Source organism: Vipera ursinii, assembly GCF_947247035.1.
Source record: "Vipera ursinii genome assembly, chromosome: 1".
Classification (NCBI taxonomy): domain Eukaryota; kingdom Metazoa; phylum Chordata; class Lepidosauria; order Squamata; family Viperidae; genus Vipera; species Vipera ursinii.
The window spans coordinates 110,897,756-110,923,487 of NC_139512.1; the positions used below are offsets into that span (position 1 = coordinate 110,897,756).

At 38.4% G+C, this 25,732-nt stretch overlaps 1 protein-coding gene across 1 annotated transcript in view; it reads right to left on the minus strand.

Moving 5' to 3' along the window:
* LOC310638487 (solute carrier family 9 member C1-like) overlaps positions 1 to 21,553 on the minus strand; it is a gene marked incomplete at both ends in the record, with an annotated part of 84,464 nt that extends 62,911 nt beyond the window's left edge. The window contains 4 exons of the mRNA XM_083359600.1: positions 5,954 to 6,119; positions 12,477 to 12,602; positions 15,439 to 15,539; positions 21,376 to 21,553. Coding sequence (XP_083215726.1) covers positions 5,954 to 6,119; positions 12,477 to 12,602; positions 15,439 to 15,539; positions 21,376 to 21,553 — 571 coding nt within the window. The remainder of the gene's footprint in view (positions 1 to 5,953; positions 6,120 to 12,476; positions 12,603 to 15,438; positions 15,540 to 21,375) is intronic.
* Between the last annotated feature and the right edge of the window lie 4,179 nt (positions 21,554 to 25,732).

Sequence of the window (25,732 nt, forward strand, 5' to 3'; positions counted from 1 at the left end):
ACTGATCTTTTCCAATCTTGTGGCCACTGTTGAGTTTTCCAAATTTGCTGGCAAATTGAGTGTAGCACTTTTACTGCATCGTCTTTTAAGATTTTGAATAGCTCAGCTGGAATACTGTCACCTCCACTAGCTTTGTTGTTGCTCAACTTTCCTAAGGCCCATTTCACTTCACATTCTAGGATGTCTGGCTCGGGGTCAGTGACCACCTCATCATGATTATCAGGGACGTTAAGCTCATTCTTATATAGTTGTTCTGTGTAATTCTGCCACCTCTTCTTAATCTCTTCTGCCTCTGTTAGGTCCCTGCCATTTTGGTCCTTTATCATGCCCATTTTTGCATGAAACGTTCCCTTCATCTTTCCAATTTTCTTGAAGAGATCTCTAGTCCTCCCTATTCTATTTTTTGCTTCTATTTCTTTGCACTGTTCATTTAAGAAGGCATTCTTATCTCTTCTAGCTATTCTCTGGAATTCTGCATTCAATTGGGAGTATCTTTCTTTTTCTCCCTTGCCTTTCGCTTCCCTCCTGTCCTGAGCTATTTGGAAAGCTTCCTCAGACAGCCATTTTGCTTTCCTGCATTTCTTTTTCTTTGGGATGGTTTTAGTTGCTACTTCTTGTACAATGTTGCAAACCTCCATCCATAGTTCTTTAGGCACTCTGTCTATCAGATCTAATTCCTTAAATCTATTTGTCACCTCTACAGTATATTCATCAGGGATATGATTTAGTTCATACCTAGGTGGCCTAGTGCTTTCCCCTACTTTCTTCAGTTTAAGCCTAAATTTTGCAACGAAAAGCTCATGGTCTGAGCCACAGTCAGCTCCTGGTCTTGTTTTTACTGACTGTATAGAGCTTCTCCATCTTTGGCTATAGAACACATAGTCAATCTGATTTCTGTGTTGACCACCTGGTGATGTCCATGTGTAGAGCCGTCTCTTGGGTTGTTGAAAAAGAGTGTTTGCTATGACCATCGTATTCTTTTGACAAAAATCTATCAGCCTGTGCCCTGCTTCATTTTGTACTCCAAGGCCAAACTTGCCTGTTATTCCGGTTATCTTTTGGCTTCCTACTTTAGCATTCCAATCCCCCATGATGATAAGGACATCATTTTTTGGTGTTAGTTCTATAAGGTGCTGTAGGGCTTCATAGAACTGGTCAATTTCATCCTCTTCAGCACCGGTGGTTGGGGCATAGACTTGGACTACTGTGATATTGAATGGTTTGCCTTGGATTCGAACTGAGATCATTCTGTCATTTTGGGGATTGTATCCTAGTATTGCTTTTCCTACTCTTTTATTGACTATGAAGGTTACTCCATTTCTTCTGAGGGATTCTTGCCCACAGTAGTATACCTGATGATCATCTGAATTAAATTCACCCATTCCTGTCCATTTTAGTTTGCTGATTTCTAAGATGCCGATGTTCAGTCTTGTCATCTCTTGTTTGACCACATCCAGCTTTCCTTGATTCATGGATCTTACATTCCAGGTTCCTATGATGAAAAATCTTTACAGCATCGGACTTTCCTTTCACCACCAGATACATCCACAGCTGAGCATCCTTTCGGCTTTGGCCCAGTCACTTCATTCTTTCTGGAGCTACTAGTAGTAGCCCTCTGCTCTTCCCCAGTAGCATATTGGATGTCTTCCGACCTGAGGGGCTCATCTTCCAGCGTCATATCATTTTGCCTCTTCGTACTGTCCATGGGGTTTTCATGGCAAAGATACTGGAGTGGGTTGCCATTTCAGAAGTCTGCTATGATCTCTTGCCAATTATCAGTAATTCAGCAGTTTGATTCTCATCAGCTGAAGGTTGACTCAGCCTTCCATCCTTCTGAGGTTGATAAAATGAGGACTCAGATTGTTGGGGGCAATATGTCGACTTTGTAAACCACTTAGAGAGGGCTGTAAAGCACTGTGTATATAAGTCTAAGTGCTATTGCTATTCTAGGAATGGTCAAGGGAAAAAGAAGGGGCCGCCCTAGCAGCCACTGGCTAGACACTATAACAGATGACACTGGGATGACCATGACAAATCTGAAGGAGACGGTGCAAGACAGAGAGGCATGGAGAGTGCTGATCCATAGAATGACCAAGAGTCAAACACTACTGAATAGCCGACAATGACAATGAAGTTTAGCAGGTTTTTACAATGGATAGAGATTACAGTAACATCAATGGAGCTGACTGTCAACTCTAAAAATGAGCATGGCTGCACCCATTTTTCCTACTCATTTTCGGTTGACACAGAGAACAGAGGGAGGGAGTTTTTGCCAGGTGCTTCGCTAGTCTACTTTTATCCCATGGGAACCAAGATCATCAGCTGCTCCCGAGACTGCAGGTTGGGCGTTTTGTGAAAGGCCCATCAAGAAGATGTATTGGGGAATGTAGTTGCTTGCATAGCCTTAGGGGTGGGATTTCTTAACTTTGTATTGGGGAATTGTTACGTGTGTCTTCAAACTTGGTCTCACTTTTGATGTGCTGATACTTTGTAACTAATAAACATGTTCTTTGAGGAATTTCCAAGCTTCAGAGTTCTACTTTATTTGTCTCTGTCTGTTGGAACCATGACACTGTGTATCCATCAATAGGGGCATTTCACCACCATATTTAGAATACCTAAAAAGTAAGTACTCTTTAATCATAGAATTTGATTATGGTAGGAATGCCCCATGTTAGAACCCATATTTCCTAATTCTGACTGACATCTTTCAAAAAAATTTTTTAAAAGTAAAGATAATTAAAGCAAAAAGGAGAAAATAATTTAGAAAAGTGTAGGAGTAAAAATAAATGAGCTAAACAGATTTAAGAATTTTCAACACGTCTAAATAGAAAAGCTGAAAGTTTCTATCAATATATGGTCAAAATGAAATTGAGAAAAAATTGGAATCATAACCAGCTATCAGAGGCTGAAAAAGGATTTAGCATGTTCCTCAAAGTGATAAAAACAATGTCATGCTTCAAGCTCCACCTCTTTAATATGTGCATGTGACAATATACAAGTAGTCCTAGAGTTATGATGGCCACTAGGATCTGAATTTCCATTTCTAAGCAATGTGATCATAAAGTACAATGTCACATGATTACATTGCTTAATGAGAGCATTCCCAGCAGTCCCAGTTACTGTCATAACTCTAGGACAGTACACATTATTACCAAGGATCCAGTGGTAGAATTCAAATATGTGAACAACCTGTTCTCTGTGTGGATGCTGCTTCTGGAAGGCCATTCTGGGCCTGGGCAACAATAAATTAACTACTGTTTCTGCCATAGTTCAGCGAACTGGCTGAATCCCAACACTGCAACAACCTCACATGAATACACAATGTGGGAAGAAGCGGGAGTCCCAGGCAAGCAAATTGGTATATGAGAGCTATCGGTGGGAAATATAGGTAAGCAGGTGATACAGGCAGGTACTATGGAGTGAGAATGGGTGGATGACACAGTGTCAGACTTACTGGGTTAATGTCAGGCACAAAGAATCAGGACCACGTTAAGTTCCAGTTAAGCTGATTTATTGTTCATGCCTATACACAAGAATCTAGTCAACTAATGGTCAGCACTAAATTGGCACCAGATAAGAGTTAATGGAATTCAAGAGGGGCTAGACTTAGATCGCTTGAGGGAACATAACGACTCCAGCTAATTCCCCTCCTGACTCCGCCCCCAGGTTTTTCCTCTCCTTCTCCTACATCAGATCAGACAGGAAACACAACCAAATAAACTATTCTACTTTATTGTAAAGCTACATTAACATAATATTGTTAATAATAAATTAACAAACGTTAATTTGTTAAGTCTGAAAGTACAATTCTTTCACCATCTCACTGCCCTGAGTCCTCAGGGAAAGGGCGGTATATAAATGCAATAAAATAAATAAATAAATAAATCTTTTACAATCTGAAAAACTAGAGATGGTCCCTTCTAAGCTTCTTGCCCTGCCCAGTATCCAGCTGGTCTCTGCTATCTCTAATTTCTTTGTTCTGTCTCCCACATGAGGAATTTGACTCAGGTTAGGGTTAGGGTGAAGCTTCCTTGAATTTATAGAGGAAATCCAACTTCATAGTCAACTTTTTTTAATGTAGCATATCTTTTACTTTTCTATTTTTGCTTAATTTACCTTTAGGGGAAAATGCATGGTAAAATCCCATGGGAAGTTTTCAAACTTTTTGCTGCTTGTCTATCTCTCTTTAAGACAGCTTCTGCTGTGGCTATTTGCCGCACATGCTGAGCCCTTGGAAGCTTTGCAAAGTATTTTCCTTCAGGTCTCCCCGTGAACAATTCCAAGAAGGTTTTTCTTTGTTTTGTCGCCCCATTTTTAAAAATTAAATCCCTTTTCCTCTATTTTTTTTATCCTGCCAGTCACTCATCAATTTACAGATTGTCACCCTCTTTCCAAGCACACAGTAAATTTAGCAAATTAAGTGGTTAAAGGGGATCAAGATTGGAGAGCAGAGACAGAGAATTTAGCTTCAGTACTTAATAGGATGGAGGGCAAACATCAATAAATCTGTACCCCCAGCTTATTTTCTTTATTGGAAAAAAATGGGTTTGTGAAGGAGGGAGGAAGGGGATAAAACAAGGGAAAGGTTTTTGGGAAGCTTGTTCTGGAGCTGCCACTTTTGCATGCAGGGGTCTTACTTCCCCAAAGTCTAGCAAGAGCTAGGAGAGGCCTGCCGTCTTCTGAATGGCAGCTGATTAGAGTAGAGGCCTAGCCCACAAGCGTGGCTTCATTATTTTGCAAAAAGCTACAAATGGATGGATCATAAGGTTCTTCCCTGTTTTTGCAAAGCATCAGGGCTTCTCATGGCCAAGCATGTAAGCTTGTTTGGAAGCCTCTTCATCATTGAAACACATTGTTCAGGCTCTAATCTAGTTGGGCTATTCACCCCCGCTGGGTTGTTTTTGGCTTTGCAAAGTTTTTTGCTACTTGTCTGCCTCCTTTTCAGATCCAGCTGAGTGTCAGTTCTCCAGGGCCTTCCCCAACTGAGGCAACCCATGTTCTGCTTCACTGCTCCAGAGAGAGCAGGGGACGGGGATCGTTAAGCAAGGTTGTCTCATGTAATGGCCATCATGACTTACAATGCAACCATAATGGGCAGGTTCCATTACAGTTGTAGGCCAAGGATTACTTGTAATCAAAGTATTTAAAGTATGACTCTTCCTTTTGAAGTTAAACCTATGACTACCTTTCTCAAAATTACTATAGACTATAATGAGGCAAAGGCCAGGTTTTGTTTATTTTCTTCACCTGGAGAGGTTCCTTTCTAGAGTTTATCATTTAGCATCATCAGCATTTTTAATAACCAATCTTAATTAAAAATAATATTCAGAGCACAAAACTAGTCTTTTCACTATTTTGCTGTTAAAATTGATTAACAACTTTCTTTAGCTCATGAAATTAATAAAAATTTGCTACAAATGCTATGATTTTACTGAGGGTTCAACATTCCCCTAATTTTTAAATGTTTATTTTTAAAATTGCATATACCGGTATATGGAATCTTAATATATAAAAGAGAAAAAGCCCTTATAATTTATACATATCAATAGTCATTGATTAATCAATGAATGTATACTATATAACCAGTTTACGATATTGTAAAATATCACAAAATCTCTCCTGAAGTAACACTTGTTGCTGCATCCTTTGATTACTAGAAAATATTGTCTTTTCCAAAACAGATAGATCACATATTTCCAGAACCATTCCTTGACATCTGGAATATCATATTCTGAATTTCTCAGTATTATTCTTTTAGCCTCCCCATGTGCTCAGTGTAATCATAGTTCCTGATAAGCTGTTAGATTCCAAAGCTTTAGTATATTGTTTAATGTTACATTAACCTCTTTATTATTTAAAGATTTTCCCATAAAATTGCCTATGTATATTAAATACACTTCCCCAAAAGAATTTATTATTGTAATAAAACTAAAATTAACTTCTTACTCACCAAGGTTTTTTACAGAGGCGACAGAAAGGATAGGATCTGTTGTACTAAGAATTATGCCAAACAACATGCTATCATCCCAAGACCAATTATATTTATTAATTTTATAAGTTATCCATCCAAGGAAAGCACAATTCATCAAAAATCCAGGAACTGATAGAATTACCACCTGTAAAAAACAATATATTCATATATTTTTGGAATTCAAATGGCTATAATCCATTTATATTATCTCAAAATCATTTGCTAAATACAATGCAACTAAATAATATGTTCAGAGTTGTAAATATATGATTTTCACATATTAACTGGAATGTAAATTGCATATAGGTAGTCCTTCCTTAACAACCATTCTTGCAGCTACTGTTCAAAGTTATGACAGAGCTGAATAAATGGTTGTTGCAACCATTTCTCAGTTATACCATTGAAGAACTCCCCAGTCATGTGATCAAAGTTCAGCGATTGGCAGCCCACCCACAACTATGACCACAGCATATGCTTCAATTCCACCACCACCCTGCATCTCTCCCCCTTCATCCCTGCCCTTTTGGCCACCAAGCTCTTGGCCACCACCTACTCCTGCTGCCCCCCACCCACCATCTTCTTCCTCCAACTGCTAATAAGGTACAGCTGCCGGAGGCAACTGCTGGTCCTTTGCAAAATGAAGTGCAGGCAAGCATGGCAGAGTAGGAGAAGCATAAAGTCCTCATCTGATAACAGTGCAGTCCTTGCCTAACAACTGCAATGAGAAGTGCCATCACTAAGTGGGGCAGTCACATGGCATTCTCCTAACAACAATTTCATTTAGCAATGAAAATTCTGGTCCCAATTAAGATCATTAAGCGAGGACTACCTGTACTTATACCAATAAGTGATACATTTAGAAAAGTTATAAATACAGACTATTCACATTTCACACACTTTTGTTTATATTTAACACAAAAGACTATCAGAATGTATAAAACAGTTGTACATATTTGTTTCATCACAGCTATATGTATGGAATATGATCAACATGAGGATAATATGTGGAAAAACAACAACAACAGTACTGTGGAGAATCAAGATTAACACAATGTATCTGACAGAAAGAGAAATAATGCAGGTACAATATATGGAGATATGCACTTCAGATGTAAGCTTATTTATCTCTTTCTCCAATATAATTAGCTAGAACTGGCTGAACAATCCTAAATAACGGGAAATTTGTACTATTCCTTTTGGAATATGTTCATGGATAATATTTCCAAGACTGATAGAAAGAAGAAAAAAAATTAAACTGGAAATATGACCCCCAGCTGATTTTTATCTTGATGGCAAGATCTGCTTCAATAATAGTGGAAGGATCATCAGCCTAATTTTTTTCTTACGTGCATCCACAATGAACTATGCCACTTTGAAACTAATTTGGTAAGCAACTTTACAGTTGACTTAAAACCAATGTTATTTATTCAGCCAGTGTGTTACATACATCAATTTTTAGGATAGGATAGGATAGGATAGGATAGGATAGGATATTGTCACTTTAAATGTACACTAATCAGCATACATTAAAATGAGATTTCATTGCATACAGCTCTCAAAGGTAATCACCTCCAAAATAGACTGCATAAACATGACAAAAATAAATTCATAAATTATGCATATACCCACATACATACACATATGTGGCCCAGAGAAACAACACAGTCTAGTTTGGATGTATACATATACATGGCAAGAAAAATGAATCTTGTTAGTTTACCAGACACATAGCATAGGGAACAAAGCTGTTACAGAATCTGGGAGTCCTACTAGAAATACTTTGAAATCTCCTCCCAGAAGGGAGCAACTGAAACAGACCATGAAGTGGGTGTGTGGGGTCTCTAACAATGCTTCAAGCTCTAAGCACATATCACTTATAAGCAGTGTCCTTGAATAATGGGAAGCAGGCTGCCTATAATCTCAGCTGTCCTTATCACTCTCTGTATGGACTCTCTATCTATTTGAGGCACTGCTACCACCAAACCAAACAGGGATACAGTTTGTTAAGATGCTCTCAATTGTGCTTCTGTAAAAAGTGGCCAGGCCAGAAGGAGAAAGATGTACTTTCCTCATCTCAGGAAATGCAGATGCTGGTTTGCATGCTTCACTAAAGATGAGGTGTGGAGAGACCAAGTCAGATTGTTAGATACTTAAAACTGTTGACCACCTCCACAGCTGCAGCCTTGATATAGAGTGGAGCATGCTGGCTCTTTCTAAAAGCTACAATGATCTCCTTTGTTTTATTGACATTCAGAACCAGATTACTTTTATTGCACCTGTCCACCAGAGCCTTCACCTCTTCCCTATAAGCATCTTTATTGTCCTCCCAGATAAAACCCACCACTGCCGTGTCATCTGCATACCTCATAATATGATTCATAGCAGATTTGTCACAGCAGTCATGGGTCATCAAGGTAATGGACTCAAGACACAACCCTGTGGGGAACCTGTACGCAAGGAGATGGAATTGGAAACTTTTCATCCAACTCGCACAACCTGGGGCCCATCAATAAGGAAATCAAGTATCCAGTTACATAAAGGAGTATTAAAACCTAATAGGCCCAGTTTGTTCACCAAATGCTGAGGAATAACTGTGTTGACTGCCGAACTAAAATCAACAAACAGCATTTTTCTTAGCAGACTGCTGTTCAATTGATGTACTGCAGAGTCATCAACATCAACAGTTTCACATAGCTGGTATTATTTCCTTTTCTGCTATCCTATTTGGGATGCAATTTGTTAGGGACAGAGTCATGTGCTTACACAAAGTAAGCTACTATGCAGTGCTCATATGCAAGATTCAAGATTTTAGATAAACCACAGACAGAATCGAGATCCAAAAGAAAGGTTAGTCCAAAGGCTGAAATTGACAAGTCACTCAGCAGCTATCATAGGCCAAAACCTTACCAAAACACCCACATTTCCTTAACCCTCCCTCCTATTAATCTATATCCCAAGCCCAGCTCTCACATTAGTCTTCATTCTATCCTCTGAATCTAAGAATAACAATCTATTCTTCCTATCACTCTTTCAGCTTTTTGTCCCTAACAGCATTGTATAAACCAATGTTCAGAACAAAACTAGTTCCACCAATAACATCTCCACAGACCAGCTTCTTAATCAATGACCATTCTATCAGATAGCAGTTCACATTGCATTGTAACAATTTTTTCAAGTTGTAACAATGCCAAATGGCAAGTTGTTTTGACAGATATACCCAGTCCCAGCAGTTTCAAGACTCAGACAAATGAAAGAAAACTATGCAAAAATCTAATACCACACCCATGTCCTAAAATGTTTTGCTGGAATAATACAGCATGGAGCAACAGACCAGCTTTGGATACTCTTCTCAAATTTCTTCCTTGATTGTCCCCCTCCAGTACCAGTACTTATCAGTCTATTGATAAAACTCCATGTAGCACAGCCTGATTCAACTGCATTTCGTCTTATCACATGCACTTTGTGTGCTTTTGTCTCAATAACACTGTCCTAATACTGTGCTTCATGCTGCAACCTTACTGGTGCAATCTCTACTTTTCCTGTAAGACATTTAAAAATTCCCTGGTTTTGTTATTGCTTTCTTATCTACTATCTTAACCATGGAATTTTAATTCCACCGTCTCATTTCAAAGCGACTCTGGGTGGTTTATAACATTAAAAACAATAAAACTATAAAAAAGTATTTCGAAAAACAATAAAAATAGAACTACAATCCAAAGTAAAGGTAAATGATACAAAGACCCATTAACTACCCAATCCAGTAGATAACATTTGAACTGTAATCCCAACTCACTTTCACTTACCTTCATTTTTAATAACTGTCACCAATTAATTCAACTACATCCACTTTATTCATATAGCCCCAGAAATTTAACAGAAAAAGGATATTCCCTGACCATGATTCTATCAATCTCAAATGGCTATCTTTTTTTCTAACTTTTCATAAAGAGGTTACTTGAAACAAATAAATGGGGGGGGGCGAGGAAATATCAGTTACCTTATTGACAAGTTGGATATCTATGCTGGGAACCTCTGAGGGCTCACATTTTCTGAAACACACAAGAAAATCTAAGAAAGCCTTACTGAAGCAAGATCTGAAGAGATTATTTCCTGCTTGGTAGTTAGCTCTTCTCTGATGAATGTGACTGAAAGACTATGTAGCAGACTTTTGTTGTCTTCTTCTATGGTTGAGTAACTTAAGTGAATAACTTCCCCAGAAGATTGGGGGGGGTGGGGGGTGGAGAGAGAAATTAGAGACAGAAATTTTTGCTAAGTGGAACCAGAAGGTGGCACTAATGTCAAAGGAGAAAAAGTAATTTCCCTTTTTTAAAAAAAAATCCAAAATGATGGGAACTAGTTTACATTTTATTTTATCTGCAAAACCCGACAATAAGTTCCCTGGATCTAAGCTAATAGAGGCACATGGGCATTGAAAGAAGGAAGGTCAGCCAGGAACACTTCCAGATCCAAATAATGTGCCAACTATCACATAAAATAGATTTAACCAGTCTTTTAAAACTCTTTCCCAAACAGAAAGTTTTTGGTGGAGGTGAAGACTACTGTTTAGAAGAAAAGTTGAAAAATTTTGCCAAAGAGAAAAAAAGCCACCTTCCACTCTGAGTGAAAAAAGTGTCATCAATCTGTGTAAGCCTTTAACTCTAAAATTAGGAAGTAGAATTAGAAAAATACAGCGCATGTCAGTAATTAATGCAAATCACATGGAAATTTGCAAATGTTATACTTAGAGTTGTTTTAGACTGGAACCTTGAGTTGAGTAAAATGTTTTTTATCTACCAGTTTAACTACTTATCAGCTGAGACTTGGGAGGATAAAAGAGGTTGCAATGGAATGCAATGCAATTAACTGCTTGTCAGGTGAAACTAACAAAATGTACCAGTTTCTCACTTTGATATGATTTATAACAAAAGAGGAAAACTCTGGAGCAGTGTCCTGCACTACAATTCTAACAAATCCTAAAAACCCAACGGCTATCTCACAAAAATAGCAGTCTCCTTTTCTTAAAGACTAAGTCTTCATGTTGGAACTCTGAATTCCAGGGATGGAAGCCAGTGTAGATTTTTTGCTGACAGAACTGCTTCAGTTAGAAAGATGGGAAAAGATTGGATTCCTCTCTCCCAAAGCACCCTATTTACATTTCAACATGTGATCCATAGGGTTGAGAGATTCTAAGCAGGGATTTATGAGGCATGGGAGAGGGCTCCTAGTGTTTGAGCTGAATGTCATTTTTGAAATTTTGTATTTCAACTTAGGGAAAGCAGTCTGTATATTTAAACTGAGTTGTTCATTTTTGCAGCTCCTGAGATTTGGATGCCAGTGTCTACAATCCCTCATTCAATGATTCTGTCAGGAAACTTTACCTCTTCAATCAAAAGCTCTTGAATTTAACTCACTCCAATGCCATTTATACTGATAGAAATGAAATAAATCCAAGAACCTAACTCAAAGGAACATACTGTACAGAGATTTCCACTCTATGTCTGCACGAGACTAACAGAACAATATTAAGTAACTAGAACGAAGCTAGTCTTGAGGACTGACAATTTATAAAACTGAAATTTATAAAAATAATTTAAAATATTAAAAATCAATTTTCCAGACAAGGCAATCAAAAATAAGAAACTATGAATAAATAAATCAACAGAAGAGCATGTATGATAAAGTGATAATAACAGTTTGCAACATTCATCCAACCTTTTCTGCTTAAAGAATCACATGCCCACTTTTTTTTTACTTTAGGCCTATTTACTGTATAACTTTAACCCAGCAAGTGGATAACTATTTGTTTAGATAGTAGCATCAGGACTGACCAAGTGCAAAAGAAATAAGTATTTTGCAATACTCTTATGCATGCACACCAATACAACTGTAACTTGTTCTTAGAACTGCAATGAAAACCATTCTGCAAGAATGTAGGCTAAAACTTAGTGAAAAGCCCAAGTTAAAACATATCAGATTTTATACTCAAAGAATTCTTATGACTTGGCAACACTAATCTCTTGCTGAATTTATCCTAACAAAGAGGAATCTTACCTTCCCCCTCCTTTTGATGTAACTTGCTTCTCAGTCTCCACTTCAATTCCTTTTCCTCAGAAATGTTGAAGCACCACTGGACATCACCCTGGACTCTTGTCTAACCTCTTCTCCTCTCCATATCTTTTCACCATTGTGGAAGGAGCCATAACTAACTTGAAATTTGCCTCTTCTTTTAAATCAATAATGCTGTTTTCCTCACAAAAACTCTGGACTCATCTGTGTTACTCCTAATTAGAGGTGAACAATCTGCAGCTCCTTCTTAAGGAACTGCCTCATACTCTGTGACTAGAAAGAAAAGTCCCAGAACACCTAAAATAGGTGTACTTCTATGAACTGTGTACATTCCAGGAAGGATTTGAAGAAATTTGAGGGGGGAAAATACCAAACGGTTGAGTCACTGATTATCGTGTTTTTAAAGAAAAAAAAAGTAAAAACATAGTTGACTTACCTGCCAAAATGATTTTCGAAATATATATAAGTCCATCTCAAATGCAGCTGTAAATATTATGATTGGTGTAAATAAATGAAGAAAAAGTATCGGATCTATATTTGCAATAACTTTCACAAACGGCAACTGACAATAAAAATGAGTAAAAGATATTGTAAGAATATTATATTATATTACTCTTATATACTAGCTTCAAATATTGTCTGAAAGAATAATCTGCACATTGATTCATTAATAGTAACTGCATTATAAATATTGGAGGATAAAGTTTGATAATGAAAAATGTGCCTTGGCAGAGTATGGAGCAGAAAACCACACTATTTTCAATTTTTTAAAAAAATATTTTTCAAACCCAGTCCTAAAGTTAAAGTATAGCATATTTCTAATGTCATTAAAATATGATAGGATCCTGGTGCTTTCCAATAATTCTTCCTATGTGGAAACATACTTTTACTACTGTTGGAAAGCACTGTTGAGAAACCAAACTATTTTCAAAGTATTTCAGATGGTCACCTATATGCCAGGCAGACTGCAGATATTCTGAATAAAATTTCACTCACTTTAGACATAGAATTTTCATCTTCACAATGGATAATGGCATGCTTTGTGTCATGTTTTATTATGTTTATTATATTGTATATTTGAATCACCTCAAATATAGCATATAAATTTAATAAAATAAATATTGTGCTCGTCTCTTATGAAATTGTTTTATCTCCCAAGGGGGGTGGGGTTAAGAAAGGTAGTTACAGAGTTTATTTTTTATTATTCTTTGTTATTTTCTTCCTTTTAATTTGCCAATATAGTTTGTGGAATCCTCTTCTCTCTCATATGCTCCATTAGAGGATACTCAAGATGAGGTGCCTCCCTGGAAAATAAGTGGGTGGCAACAGTAACTTCAAGCCACTATACCAATCGGGAGGCAGAATTGTAGAGTGTATTAAACCAGACAATATTTGGGACAGGAAGTTTAAGATCACCCACCTTTCACCACTTGTATTCACCACCCACATCATTATCATTGTCATTCTAAATCCTATTTATCTGCTGTTAATAAGAATTTACTTTCCATGAGGCCTGTCTAACCCAGATGACTGCTCTTTCTTCTGGCATCTTCAGTGTTAAAATGTTACAACACAAGTAGAAGAATCACTCAAGTGCAAGGAATGCTGAGACATACTACTTTAAAAGTAACAGTCAGAATGAGGTGCCATGAAAAAATATATTTTCCCATGATTTCTGCTGGAGTGGGACTACTTTGCTGTGTTCAAAATGCCATGGCTAGAAGCACAAATTCCAGTTAAGTTCAAGCCAGATAAGGATTTTGGAAGATAATGGGGGTCATTTTTAATAACTGTAAATAGTAACATTATAAATAAGGGGAGTGATATAGATAATGCAGACTTTTCAACAAAAGGTATCCAGTATCCTAACCTGTATTTACAGATGTTTTATTTATTGTTGAAATTAGATGTTGCAGTACACATGAAATAATCAATGAAATTGATAAGTGGAACAAAGGAGAAAAATAAAGATGAAATGTACTGTTGCAGAATTAAAATATTATTTCATTAAAAATCAAACTGAAGCTCCTTCAGATGGTTTCCCTCTCCCCACCACTCCAAGAGGAGTGGAAATATGCCATTTGAATAGAGCATAACAGGTATCTTCTTTTCTCACTGAAATCATTTTCTTGCAAATCATTCTTTTAACAGTACCTTGGACAGCATCCATTTGACTTCTATCCATCCCAACAAGAATTTAGTATGTCTGATCATCACTCATATTGCAAAATTAAAAATGACACACCCATCCTGTAATTTTTGGGTTCACTGGATCCAGGGTAAGTTTTAATTTATTCCTTGCACATTCCTGGACATTTCTGTTTAGCCTCCAAAGGAGGTCTGGGAGGGAGGGACCATTACAGTAGTGGAGAAGTGAGACTGTTATAGGATTAAAGTCTGATGCTCTAGAATGATTTAATAAACCTTGTTCTGTTTTGTTCACCATACTAATAGCCCTATGATTACTGCTAAAGCCAAAACATACATCTTACATATAAGTAATTTCTTATTCATATTTGATTATCAATTTACCCTCTCTTATACTTAGAAATAATGATCAAAATAACTCAATATAATTTCACAAATCATACCATATAAATAGCTGCATTACATATTAATTCAGACTTGATAATTAGTTCATAGGAAACTGAAAAAATAGAAAGGGTTTCAACACTACTGACTTTAAAGTTGGGGAGGTACCCTTATTTATCAGTCACTAAAGCCTCCTGCCCCTTCAAAACACATATTTCCTAATATACCTTTGTAAACTTTAGCAATTAATATTACCAATATTGAAGTACATGTGTTATGAATTCTAAGACAAGTGTATTAGTGTAAGAAAGCGGATGACCAAACACTTGCTTCATCGTAGTTTTACATAAGCTTCCTACATTCTTATGGAAGTTGGGAAAGTTACCATGTCAGGAAATCAAATCTTCTCCAAAGATCAGATGATAAAGATGTACTAGCCATTCTATGTCCTAATATTTTTAATAAATCCTATTATTCCAGGGCATATTTTTTCATCAGATGGGAAATAAATTTTTCCCACTTATTCCAATATAACAAAATTTAAATCTGAAGTTCCTCTAATAAATGAAATTCAATGAACTTAACCAATCTTACTGTACTTCATTAAAACAGTATTAAGACAGGTCTACCCATGTCTTAAATCCACTGAGCCCATAATGATTCTAGAACAATTCATTTGCAGGAACAGTTTCCAATATCTTCTGTGAGTAGGAACCCAATGGATTTGTTAGAAAGGGAGACTGAAATTCCTTTGTCCTTTTGCCATCCCAGACTAATATACAGTAGATTAATCTACAAATCCTGTTTATAAACTGTGATGAGATATATTCCCTGGTTCTCTATATACTACTATTTAAATACCTTACCTTTTGTGAAAAATGGGCTACTATTCCAAGAATAAGTCCAACCAGAAATATAATTACAAGAATAGGAATTTTCGTTTCCTTCAAAATAGTTCGTAATAAGGCTGAAAGAAAATATTACCATTAAATATGAAATTTTGTACCCAATCGTAAGGCAGTGTCTATATTTTAAATGAGTATAGCATTTTTGAATCAGCAATAATTCATATGCAACATTCAAATAATTTTTAACCCTAACTTTCTGAAGTAATTGAAGTAACAAGTATGTATGTAATTAGTGCAGTTAAACAGCACTAGTTTAAGCTACAATGCACAAAGCAAAAGTTTTGGAAAAGTTTTTGCCTGGTGCCCAGTAAATCACAAAGTCTTGTACAATGAAGATGCTATCACTAAAGCAATTTTCTCTTGAGCATTTACCCATTTCACCTCACATGGCAGTGGAAACTAAAGACCTCTGATGAAGATCTGAATAGCATATAAAAAAATCAGTTATTTGGTTCCTGAATCAAGAGACATTTTAAAGCTCTCTGAAATAGACCCAAAAAGAAACAGGGTGTATTGCAGCTGATTAGCACAGATGTAACACCACAGATGAATTTCACCTTCAGAAATATTACTACACTTCAGTAAGAGAATCAAAGTATGTTACAATTCATATTTTTCTGTTTATAAAACCCCAATTTTTTAAAAAAATCTAATTCATTTCTTTTTCTTACAGAATCATGATGCAGAAAGGAAAATGAAAAAATATTTTTCATGTTGTAAGCAAACTACATTTTTACTTAGAAAGCTAAACTATTGCTCTTATTTTGTATTTTTGATAAATAATTATATTTGATATACTAAAACACAATAACTAGCAAGTCTAGAAATAAAACAGTCAAGAACTCTGAATTCTCTTCATGGAAAATAAAGAAAAAACCTACTATGAATATATTAAAGAATTTCTCAGAAGTTTCTCAATACAGCAATAGCAGACAAGCAAAAATTAAAAATTTTGAAAAATAAGAATAAAAACAATATTTTTTCTATTTTGCCTAATTTTCTCCTATGGCCATATTATTATAATGCATATACAAATAGTCTTTGACTGATGACCATAACAGAGTCTTCCCATAACAGCCTTTGTGAAGCATCTCACTTAACACCCTCCCCAATCCTGCTCTCCCCAATGCAATCATATAAACAAATGTGCAAAACGTTAACTGGAGCACAGGATGCCTCAAGGGTGGAGGAGGCCTTCAGAGGCCTAGTGCAGGCCCAGACATGCCTGCCCCCGGGCTTCCCAAACCCTCCCCCACCCAAGGCATCCAGTGCTCCACTCCCTTCCCTCAGGGTCACTCCAGACCTCGGCCTGTTCCCAAGTCAACCACTCAGCCACGCAAGGACCCTATAGCTGACCAGCACAAGCAACTAGCACACAGAGGCAGTGTAGGCTAAGGTCTACTTCCTATCCTGTCACCCAAGACTTCCCCCTGCCCCTCAGGATTTTCCAGGCCTCAACCTGCTTCCAAACCAGCTACTCAAGCTTGCTCTCAAACTGGCTACTTCCAGCAGTCAGTCATAAGGGTGAATAATGGCAGGGGAATATAGTAGCTGTTAACTAGGTCGTATTACCTTTTGGGGAGGTCTATCATAACTTTGAACAGTCACTAAGCAACCAATTGTAAGTCAAGAACTACCAGAACCTGTTGAAACTTTTTCTTAAAAGAAGCCATTAAAAATGTAAGATCCCATGTAAAATTCCATTACAAATCCATTGCTGGCATATTTTGTGTGCCATTATAGAACAAAGTCATGGCATAATTACTGTACATTGAACAGGCTTTCCACATATGGAAGCACCCTGCCTATTATAAGGCTGGTTCAAATCCTCATTACATCATAAATTATAATTCATTCAGCATGCTAAAAGATAACCTAAGGGGTTATCTTCGCAGAATGTATTTATTCATTACATTAAGCAATGTATTACATGGTTTCCTACATAAAGCACAATAGATTCGCTATACCATAACACATTATTTAACAACCCATAAGAGCTGAATTCACACAATGAATCCTGATTCACACAATGAAATCCTGAAATCCATTTTGCCAAGCATTCTCATTGAGAAGCTGACTGACTTGAAATTCTTCCCCGCCATCTGCGATTGGATTCAAGACTTCCTCAGGGACCAGTTACAAACAGTGAGGGTCGGGTCTGCTTTGTCCACCCCCCTGAAGCTTTGCACCGGCACGCCACAGGGCTGTGTGCTTAGCCCCTACCTGTACTCTTTATACACATATGACTGTGTATCATCTGACCCATCCACTGCGATAATTAAGTTCGCAGATGATACAACTGTGGTGGGTCTCATTAAAGGTGGGGATGAGACAGCATACAGGGCGGAGGTACAAAAACTATCCATATGGTGTAGTAACAACAACTTGCACCTAAGAGATGGTGCTAGACTTCCGGAGAAAACCTGCCCCACTTTACATCGGGGAGGACTGTGTGGAGAGAGTTTCCTCCTTTAAATTTCTGGGAGTCTACCTCTGTGAAGATCTGACCTGGAAAGTTAATACAACCCAGGTGGCTAGAAAGGCCCAACAGAGGCTTCACTTTCTCAGGGTGTTGCGGAAGAACAGGGTAGAACAACGGCTAATGACCCTCTTTCACCGGTCTACTATAGAGAGCATCCTCTCGTATGGTATTGTGGTTTGGTATGCTGGTCTGACAGCCGCGGATAGGAAAGTATTACAGAGGGTGGTGAGTAAAGCACAGGACATTGTGGGCTGTCCCCTGACACCACTGGATGACATCGCCAGGGCTCGTTGCCTTGGAAGAGTGAGGAAAATTCTCAGGGATGACTCACACCCTGGACGGTATCTCTTTACTGTTCTACCATCAGGTAGGAGATATAGGAGTATAGCCAGCCGCACCAACAGGCTGAAAAACAGCTTCTATCCATGGGTAGTTAGGCTTTTGAATGAGAAATAACTTTTGCGAACTTTTGTGAATTTTATGCAGAATAGACTTGGGAGGCCGGTGTGTGGTGTAGTTGGGTTCACATGGTGTAGTTAGATGGAGGGTTTGTTGTCACTGTGTGTTGGGGGGTAGGAGCACAAAGGGAGGCTCAGCTAATCTCAATGTACACATAATTGTACTTTGACAATAAAGGTTCATTTCATTTCAAGATCAGGTTAGGGACTGATTATCATTGAAAATGATGTATCCATCTGGTCACAAAGAGTCAACAATGATCTGATGGAACATAATCATTCTATCAACTGTGCTGAAATCTGTTTTTAAAAAGGTTGCCTAGAAAATGAAGACATCTGCTACATTAATTTTTAAAATAACATGCTTATACACTGTAACTGTAATCATTAAACTATTTTCTATATTTTTATTAATTTTGCTGAAATATGGAAGTATGCAATCTTCACTGAGAAAGTTGCATTTTATTTCTCTACAAATCAGCTCTTTACACTTCGCATGCTGCCAAACTGAGTGACCGCAATTACACACAGTAACTGTACTAACACTCTACAAATATTATCCTAATTACATCTGAAGCTCCAAGCTCCAGTTTCATTGGTATAATGTACTACAAATAGAGACTTTTGAAAAACTGACATCCAAAAGACCAGACCACTCTAATACTAAGTTTCGGTGTTCTAAAAATTGCTTTGTACAAATCATAATAATTTACAAAATTTTAACATCAATTTTAATAGAAAGGCAATACAATTTGGATGACAGTTATGAACAGATTCATGTATCACAAAAGCAAAATGTACATTAAACTGTTCCACTAAAGCAATAAATTGCTGTTAACACATAGCTTTTATACTCCATCTTTCTTTCAAGTAATACAGGACAGCACATGTGGATCTCCCTACCTCTCTTATAGTCATCCACAGAGGTGGTGAAGGAAAGTTAATGATAAAATATGCATGATGGCATTGTGCATTTGCATCAGGACACAAGTAGAGATGGCATGTATATTTTGGCAGTGGTTTGCTCTCCAAGCTTGTTTCAATTTATTTTCTGAACATTTCGTTACCAGACTAGATAACATCATCAGCAGGATTTTCTTGTTTTATTCTCCTTAGCTTAGCCAGTGTCACCCAAGACATGTATAAGCTAAGAACAAGAAAACAAGAAAATCCTGCTGCTGATGTTACCTAGTCTGGTTAACGAAAGGTTCAGAAAATAAATTGAAACAAGCTTGGAGAGCAAACCACAGCCAAAATCTAAAACCCAACTACAACTATTATTTCAATGGCATGTATATGATTGTCACCTTGTACAAGATGTCATTTTATTGCAATTTTTTTGCAGACTTCACTAGCCCCTGCATTTATTATAGCAATACTAATGCTAATTAATAATAGAATAGAACTGAAAGGGACCATGGAGGTATTCTAGTCCAGCCCCCTGCTCAAGCAGACCCTATACTAGGGGTGTCAAATTGGCAACGTCATGTGACATGTCGTGATGTATCACTTTTTTCCATTGCCGACAATGGGGTGAGCACATTCACCATGACGCATCCAGCCCACGGCCGGCAGTTTGACACCCCTGACCTATAACATCTCAGACAAGTGATCATCTAGTCTCTTCTTAAAAATCTCCAGTGATGGACTGCCCACGATTTCTGAAGGCAAGCTGTTCCACTGGTTAATTGTCCTTACTGTTAAGAAGTTTCTCCTTAATTCCAGGTTGCTTTTCTCTTTGGTCAGTTTCCAACCATTGTTTCTTGTCCACACTCCCTTCCACATCTACATCAGAAATCTAAAATGGTACACCCATTCACTATAAATCCTTCTATTCCTCACCATCCAGTCAGAGCTGAAGAAGCTTCTTGGATGAGAAGCAAGACATCTTCAAAGAAAAACAAGAAAGTCTAGTTGCCTCCTGAAAAAGTATCTTTGGGATAACTATGATTTGGATGAATGAGAATCTCCATAGACACCCATTCACTAGAAGATTGAATTGGCATACACAGTGCTAGGCTGCATTAACAGAGGGATAGAATCAAGATCACGTGAAGTACTAATACCACTTTACAATGCCTTGGTAAGGCCACACCTGGAATACTGCGTACAGTTTTGGTCACCACGATGTAAAAAAGACGTTGAGACTCTAGAAAGAGTACAGAGAAGAGCAACAAAGATGATTGGGGGACTGGAGGCTAAAACATATAGGGAACGGTTGCTGGAATTGGGTATATCTAGTTTAACGAAGAGAAGGGTGAGGGGGGACATGATAGCAGTGTTCCAATATCTCAGGGGCTGCCACAAAGAAGAGGGAGCCAAGCTATTCTCCAAAGCACCTGAAAGCAGGACAAGAAGCAACGGATGGAAAGTATTCAAGGAGAGAAGCAACCTAGAACTAAGGAGAAACTTCCTGACAGTTAGAACAATTAACCAGTGGAACAACCTGCCTCCAGAAGTGGTGAATGCTCCAACACTGGAAGTTTTTAAGAAGAGACTGGACAGTCATTTGTCTGAAATGGTATAGGGTTTCCTGCCTTAGTAGGGGGTTGGACTAGATGACCTCCAAGGTCCCTTCCAACTTTATTACTATTACTATTACTACTATTATTATTATTATTATTATTATTATTATTATTATTATTATTATTATTATTATTATTCCATTAAGCCTTAATTTGGCTCATTTGATTTTGCCAAATGCTTTGTTCAATCCCTGGGTGTTGCAATTCGTAAACACCTGACCACATTTTATGTGATTATTAATGTATTTTATCCATCGGATATCCATTAATGTGGATTATCCATTAACCATAAGCAACCCAGATTGTAACAATGTACATCCAAGCCAAAGGTTCAGTTATTGCTTTTTAGGATCCGAAGGGCCCAAGGTCATGTTTAAAGGATCTTTTTGGACACTTCGTCAAGAAAAGGTGGAGATCTCTGACTTCCTACCTCCGAAGGCGAAGCTCATAAACGTTACCAACAGAATTATCGGTCTCTCCCTAGGGATGATGTGAAATCTGTCGTGAAACCGGTTCGCCTCGGGGTTACTAAACTGATCTTCATAGCGCGGAGAAATAACGTCGGCAAAGGCGCCGGTGACAGCAAGGCTCAAGTTTAAGGAATCCATGCTACCACGTACTGCAGACGCCACTTCACCACCTCAACAAAAGCCGAGCATTCAAAGCGGGCGCCACAGTTTGCGTTTCCCGCCAAATAATGGCTTCGGAAAGCCGCAGGCCTCCCTATCACGCACACGCTGCTACCCTCTCCCGCTTCTCTCTCTCTCTCTCTCTTCCCCTCCCCCCACACCTCAGGTATCGGTTTTCAAGCGCTTCCTTCCAGCGCGAGAACCGTTGAAGTGCTGCGGGGGAGGTGGGGGAGGGGCGAGGCGGCTACGCCAATGGGCAAGTGCGTATTCCCAGCAAAGTTCCAAGAGGCAGGGAAGGGTCTCTGGGTCTCCCTGGAGCAAGCGCGCGACCGGCCGTTGGTATTCCAATTCGTCCGGTCTGCACCAGCACGTGGCTCGTCAGCCGCCAGGAGAAAGCGAACGCTCCCCCTTCCAACCCTGGCTGACGTCCTGCTCTAAGGAAGAAATTGATTTGTGCTCCCAAGGCTCCCAAAAGACATTTTCCCAGCCGTGTATTTTTTACTGAAACGGGCTGCCGGCTGCCTTGTTTTTGGTATAATTCAGAAATAAGTCCTATCGGGGCCCGCTTCTGGTATTTCGACGCTTTATGTTGTCAGGAGTCTTCAAACTCGGCCCTTTTAGGACTCATGGACTTCAACTCCCAGAATTCCTCAGCCAGCATGCCTGGCTGAGGAATTCTGGGAGTTGAAGTCCATGAGTCCTAAAAGGGCCGAGTTTGAAGACCCCTGCTTTATGTAATAAACAGTGGGCATCAATTGGTCATGCCGGGTTTTCCGAGGAGTAGCGCTGTAACAAATATATTTACTTTGCAAAAGGTGGAAACTCCCGCTTAGATGATAAAAAGTAGTTTTGAAAGTGCTGGTGACTTCTATTTAGAAAAATAGCCTCCTATAGAGTTCCAGCTCAATGCGTTGAAAAAAGTTACAACTAAATAGCAATAGATTACAAACCGTTATACAAATATTTTATATTATCATCTTTGTGTCCATAAGCCCTTGGTTAGTATACAAAATACCTCGTATACAAAATGAAGTTCTAGATTACAGTGTGACATGCCAGACTCAACACATTATAACACTGGTCACTTTAAAACTTTTTCCCTTAGAAGCCTGCAGTTCCAGTGGTGAATTCCTGGAGAGAAAAAAATTTAAGAGGAAAGATTCATTTCACCAGAACTTCATGTCCTTGTATTTAAGGAAAATTGGTGAATACAGTTCAATACACACACAAAAGCCAAAGGATAGTTACCAATTGTGGAGCTCTCCAGCCCTGAAGCCCATTCCTTAATCCTTTCTAATAAACATTAATTGAATTTTGAATAATTTCAAATTGTCTTTAATTTTTTTCAAATATATGCTGATATTTAAAATGCCAAAATCATAAGCATGTCTATATTTTTACAATCAGTTGTGAACAATACTGTATCTGCCAGAATTAATTATATCAAAGAAACCCATATCAGCTGGATTGCAGGAAACCAGTATTTGTAACAAAGTTTATTGTAGACTTCAAATTTTGGATTCTGGAAACTCAAAATTATGAGTATACACAGTTTTCATAATACAGATCATAAATGTTGGTGAAAGTATAACACACAAGTAAAGAATGGGCTAAATGTTAGCACATGAACACATATTAACCATGTAAAATATACGAACATAATCCCAAACTTTCCAGGGACCTCATATAGAAGCAGTCTGGATAAAAAGACCTTTAGTTTAGAGTTTGAAAGTATTGGTATAAAGAAAACGAATATATTCAATTTATGTCATGGAATTTATTATATTTTTTTATTCTGATTAAATTCTAACATAAAATTAAAATGATCTTCATAATTCTAGTCCTTTCCTTAAACTAAACATTTTTAATATATATTTTGTGCAGGTTAACTATGTCATTTTTGAAAGGTAAGTATTAACTATATTTTCAGAGTAGAATACAATTTAAGAATGTATGATGCAGAAAGATTCCATTCACCAATTGAAAATTGCAGAAATAAAAAATAGCCTGTCATATAAATGCAAAGTTCTAATTCAGTAATAGGATCCTATTATAATCTGAAGCATGAATAAAATTTAAGGGCTTTCTATGCAGCAGTGGTCATTGCAATTGAGTTATGATTGTGCTTTTAAACATAATATACATAATAAACACAAAAGACAATAAACACAAAAGACCAGCTTAGATTTTAGCATTAAAATTCATAGTTTAAACTTTTAAAGCAGTTTATCTTCTGATTGTTTAGCATATAAATTCATAGGGCCTCATATTAGCAAAATACCCTTAGTATGGAAAGAAAAATAACTAAAGATGATCTGTGCATACATTTCTACACTTCTTCCAGCATTTTTCAAGCCCACTTCCTTTACAATATTTCTATTTGAGTGCTCTACTTACTGGATTAATGTTACAGACTCCCATCTCTAAATTACAACCTTATCTTCTAGACATAGGATTCTACTACTGGTAGGCCTTGACTTAAAACCATTTGTTTAATGACTGTGAAATTATAGGTAGTCCTTGACTTACAACATTTCATTTAGTCAATCAGAATACAACTGGAAGGGACCTCGGAGGTCTTCTAGTCCAGCCCTCTGCTCAAGCAGGAGATCCTATACCATTTCAGAGAAGTGGCTGTCCTGTTTCTTCTTTAAAACTTTGAGTGATGAAGCACCCACAATGTCTGAAGGCAAGCTTTTCCACTGGCTAATTGTTTTCACTGTTAGGAAGTTTCTCCTTAATTCCAGGTTGCTTCTCTCTTTGATAAGTTTCCATTCATGGTTTCTTGTCTTGCCTTCTGGTTCTTTGGAAAATAAGTTGACCCTCTCCTCTTTGTGGCAGCCTCTCAAATACTGGAATACTGCTATCTTGTCCCCCCCCCCTAGTTCTTCTTTTCTCTAGATTGGCCATTCCCAAATCCTGCAACCGTTCTTTAGATGTTTTAGTCTCCAGGTTTTTAATCATCTTAGTTGCTCTTCTTTACACTTACATTATTGAGACAATTCGAACTTACCACGGCACTGAAAAACTGACATATGACCATTTTTCACACTTATGACTGTTGCCACATCCCAATGGTCATGTGATCAAAATTCAGACGCTTGGCAACTGACTCATATTTATGAAGGTTGTAGTGTCCCAGTGTCATGTGATCACCTTTTGCGACTTTCTGACAAGCAAAGTCAATGGGAAGCCAGATTCACTTAACAAACATGTTACTAATTTAACAACTGCACTGATTCACTTAACAACTGTGACAAGAAAGGTCATAAAACGGGGCAAAACAGTTTGACCCTGTGACTCTGGATGATGTGGACAGGATCATGCGTAGACTGAGCACTACAACTTGTTTACTGGACCCATGTCCCTCCTGGCTGGTTTCAGCCGCCTGGGAGGTGACAGGGGGCTGGCTCTAGGCAGTTGTCAATGCTTCTTTGATGGAGGGTATCTTCCCCTCTGCCTTAAAAGAGGCGGTGGTGAGGCCCCTCCTCAAGAAGCCTGCTCTGGACCCGGCCTCGTTGAATAACTACCGTCCTGTCTCCAACCTTCACTTTGTAGCGAAGGTTGTTGAGAGTGTTGTGGTGTGTCAGCTCCCACAATTCCTGGATGAAGCGGACTATTTGGACCCGTACCAGTCCGGTTTCAGACCTGGCTACAGCACGGAAACGGCATTGGTCACACTGGTGGATGATCTTTGGCGGGCCCGGGACAGGGGGCTGTTCCTCTGTCCTGGTCCTACTTGACCTCTCAGCGGCTTTTGATACCATCGACCATGGTATCCTGCTGCGATAGCTCAAGGGGTTGGGAGTGGGAGGCACTGTTTTATGGTGGTTCTCCTCCTACCTCTCGGGCCGCTTGCAGTTTGTATTGGCAGGGGGACAGAGATCTACCCCGAGGGCCCTCACTTATGGGGTGCCTCAGGGGTCGGTTCTCTCCCCCCTCCTGTTTAACATCTATATGAAGCCGCTGGGTGAGATCATCTGTGGCTTTGGGATGAGGTATCACCAATATGCAGATGATACCCAGTTGTTCATCTCCACCCTGAGCCAACCCAGTGATGCCCTTGACGTGATATCCTGGTGCCTGGAGGTGGTGCGGGTCTGGATGGGAAGGAACAGGCTCAGGCTTAACCCCTCCAAGACCGAGTGGCTGTGGATA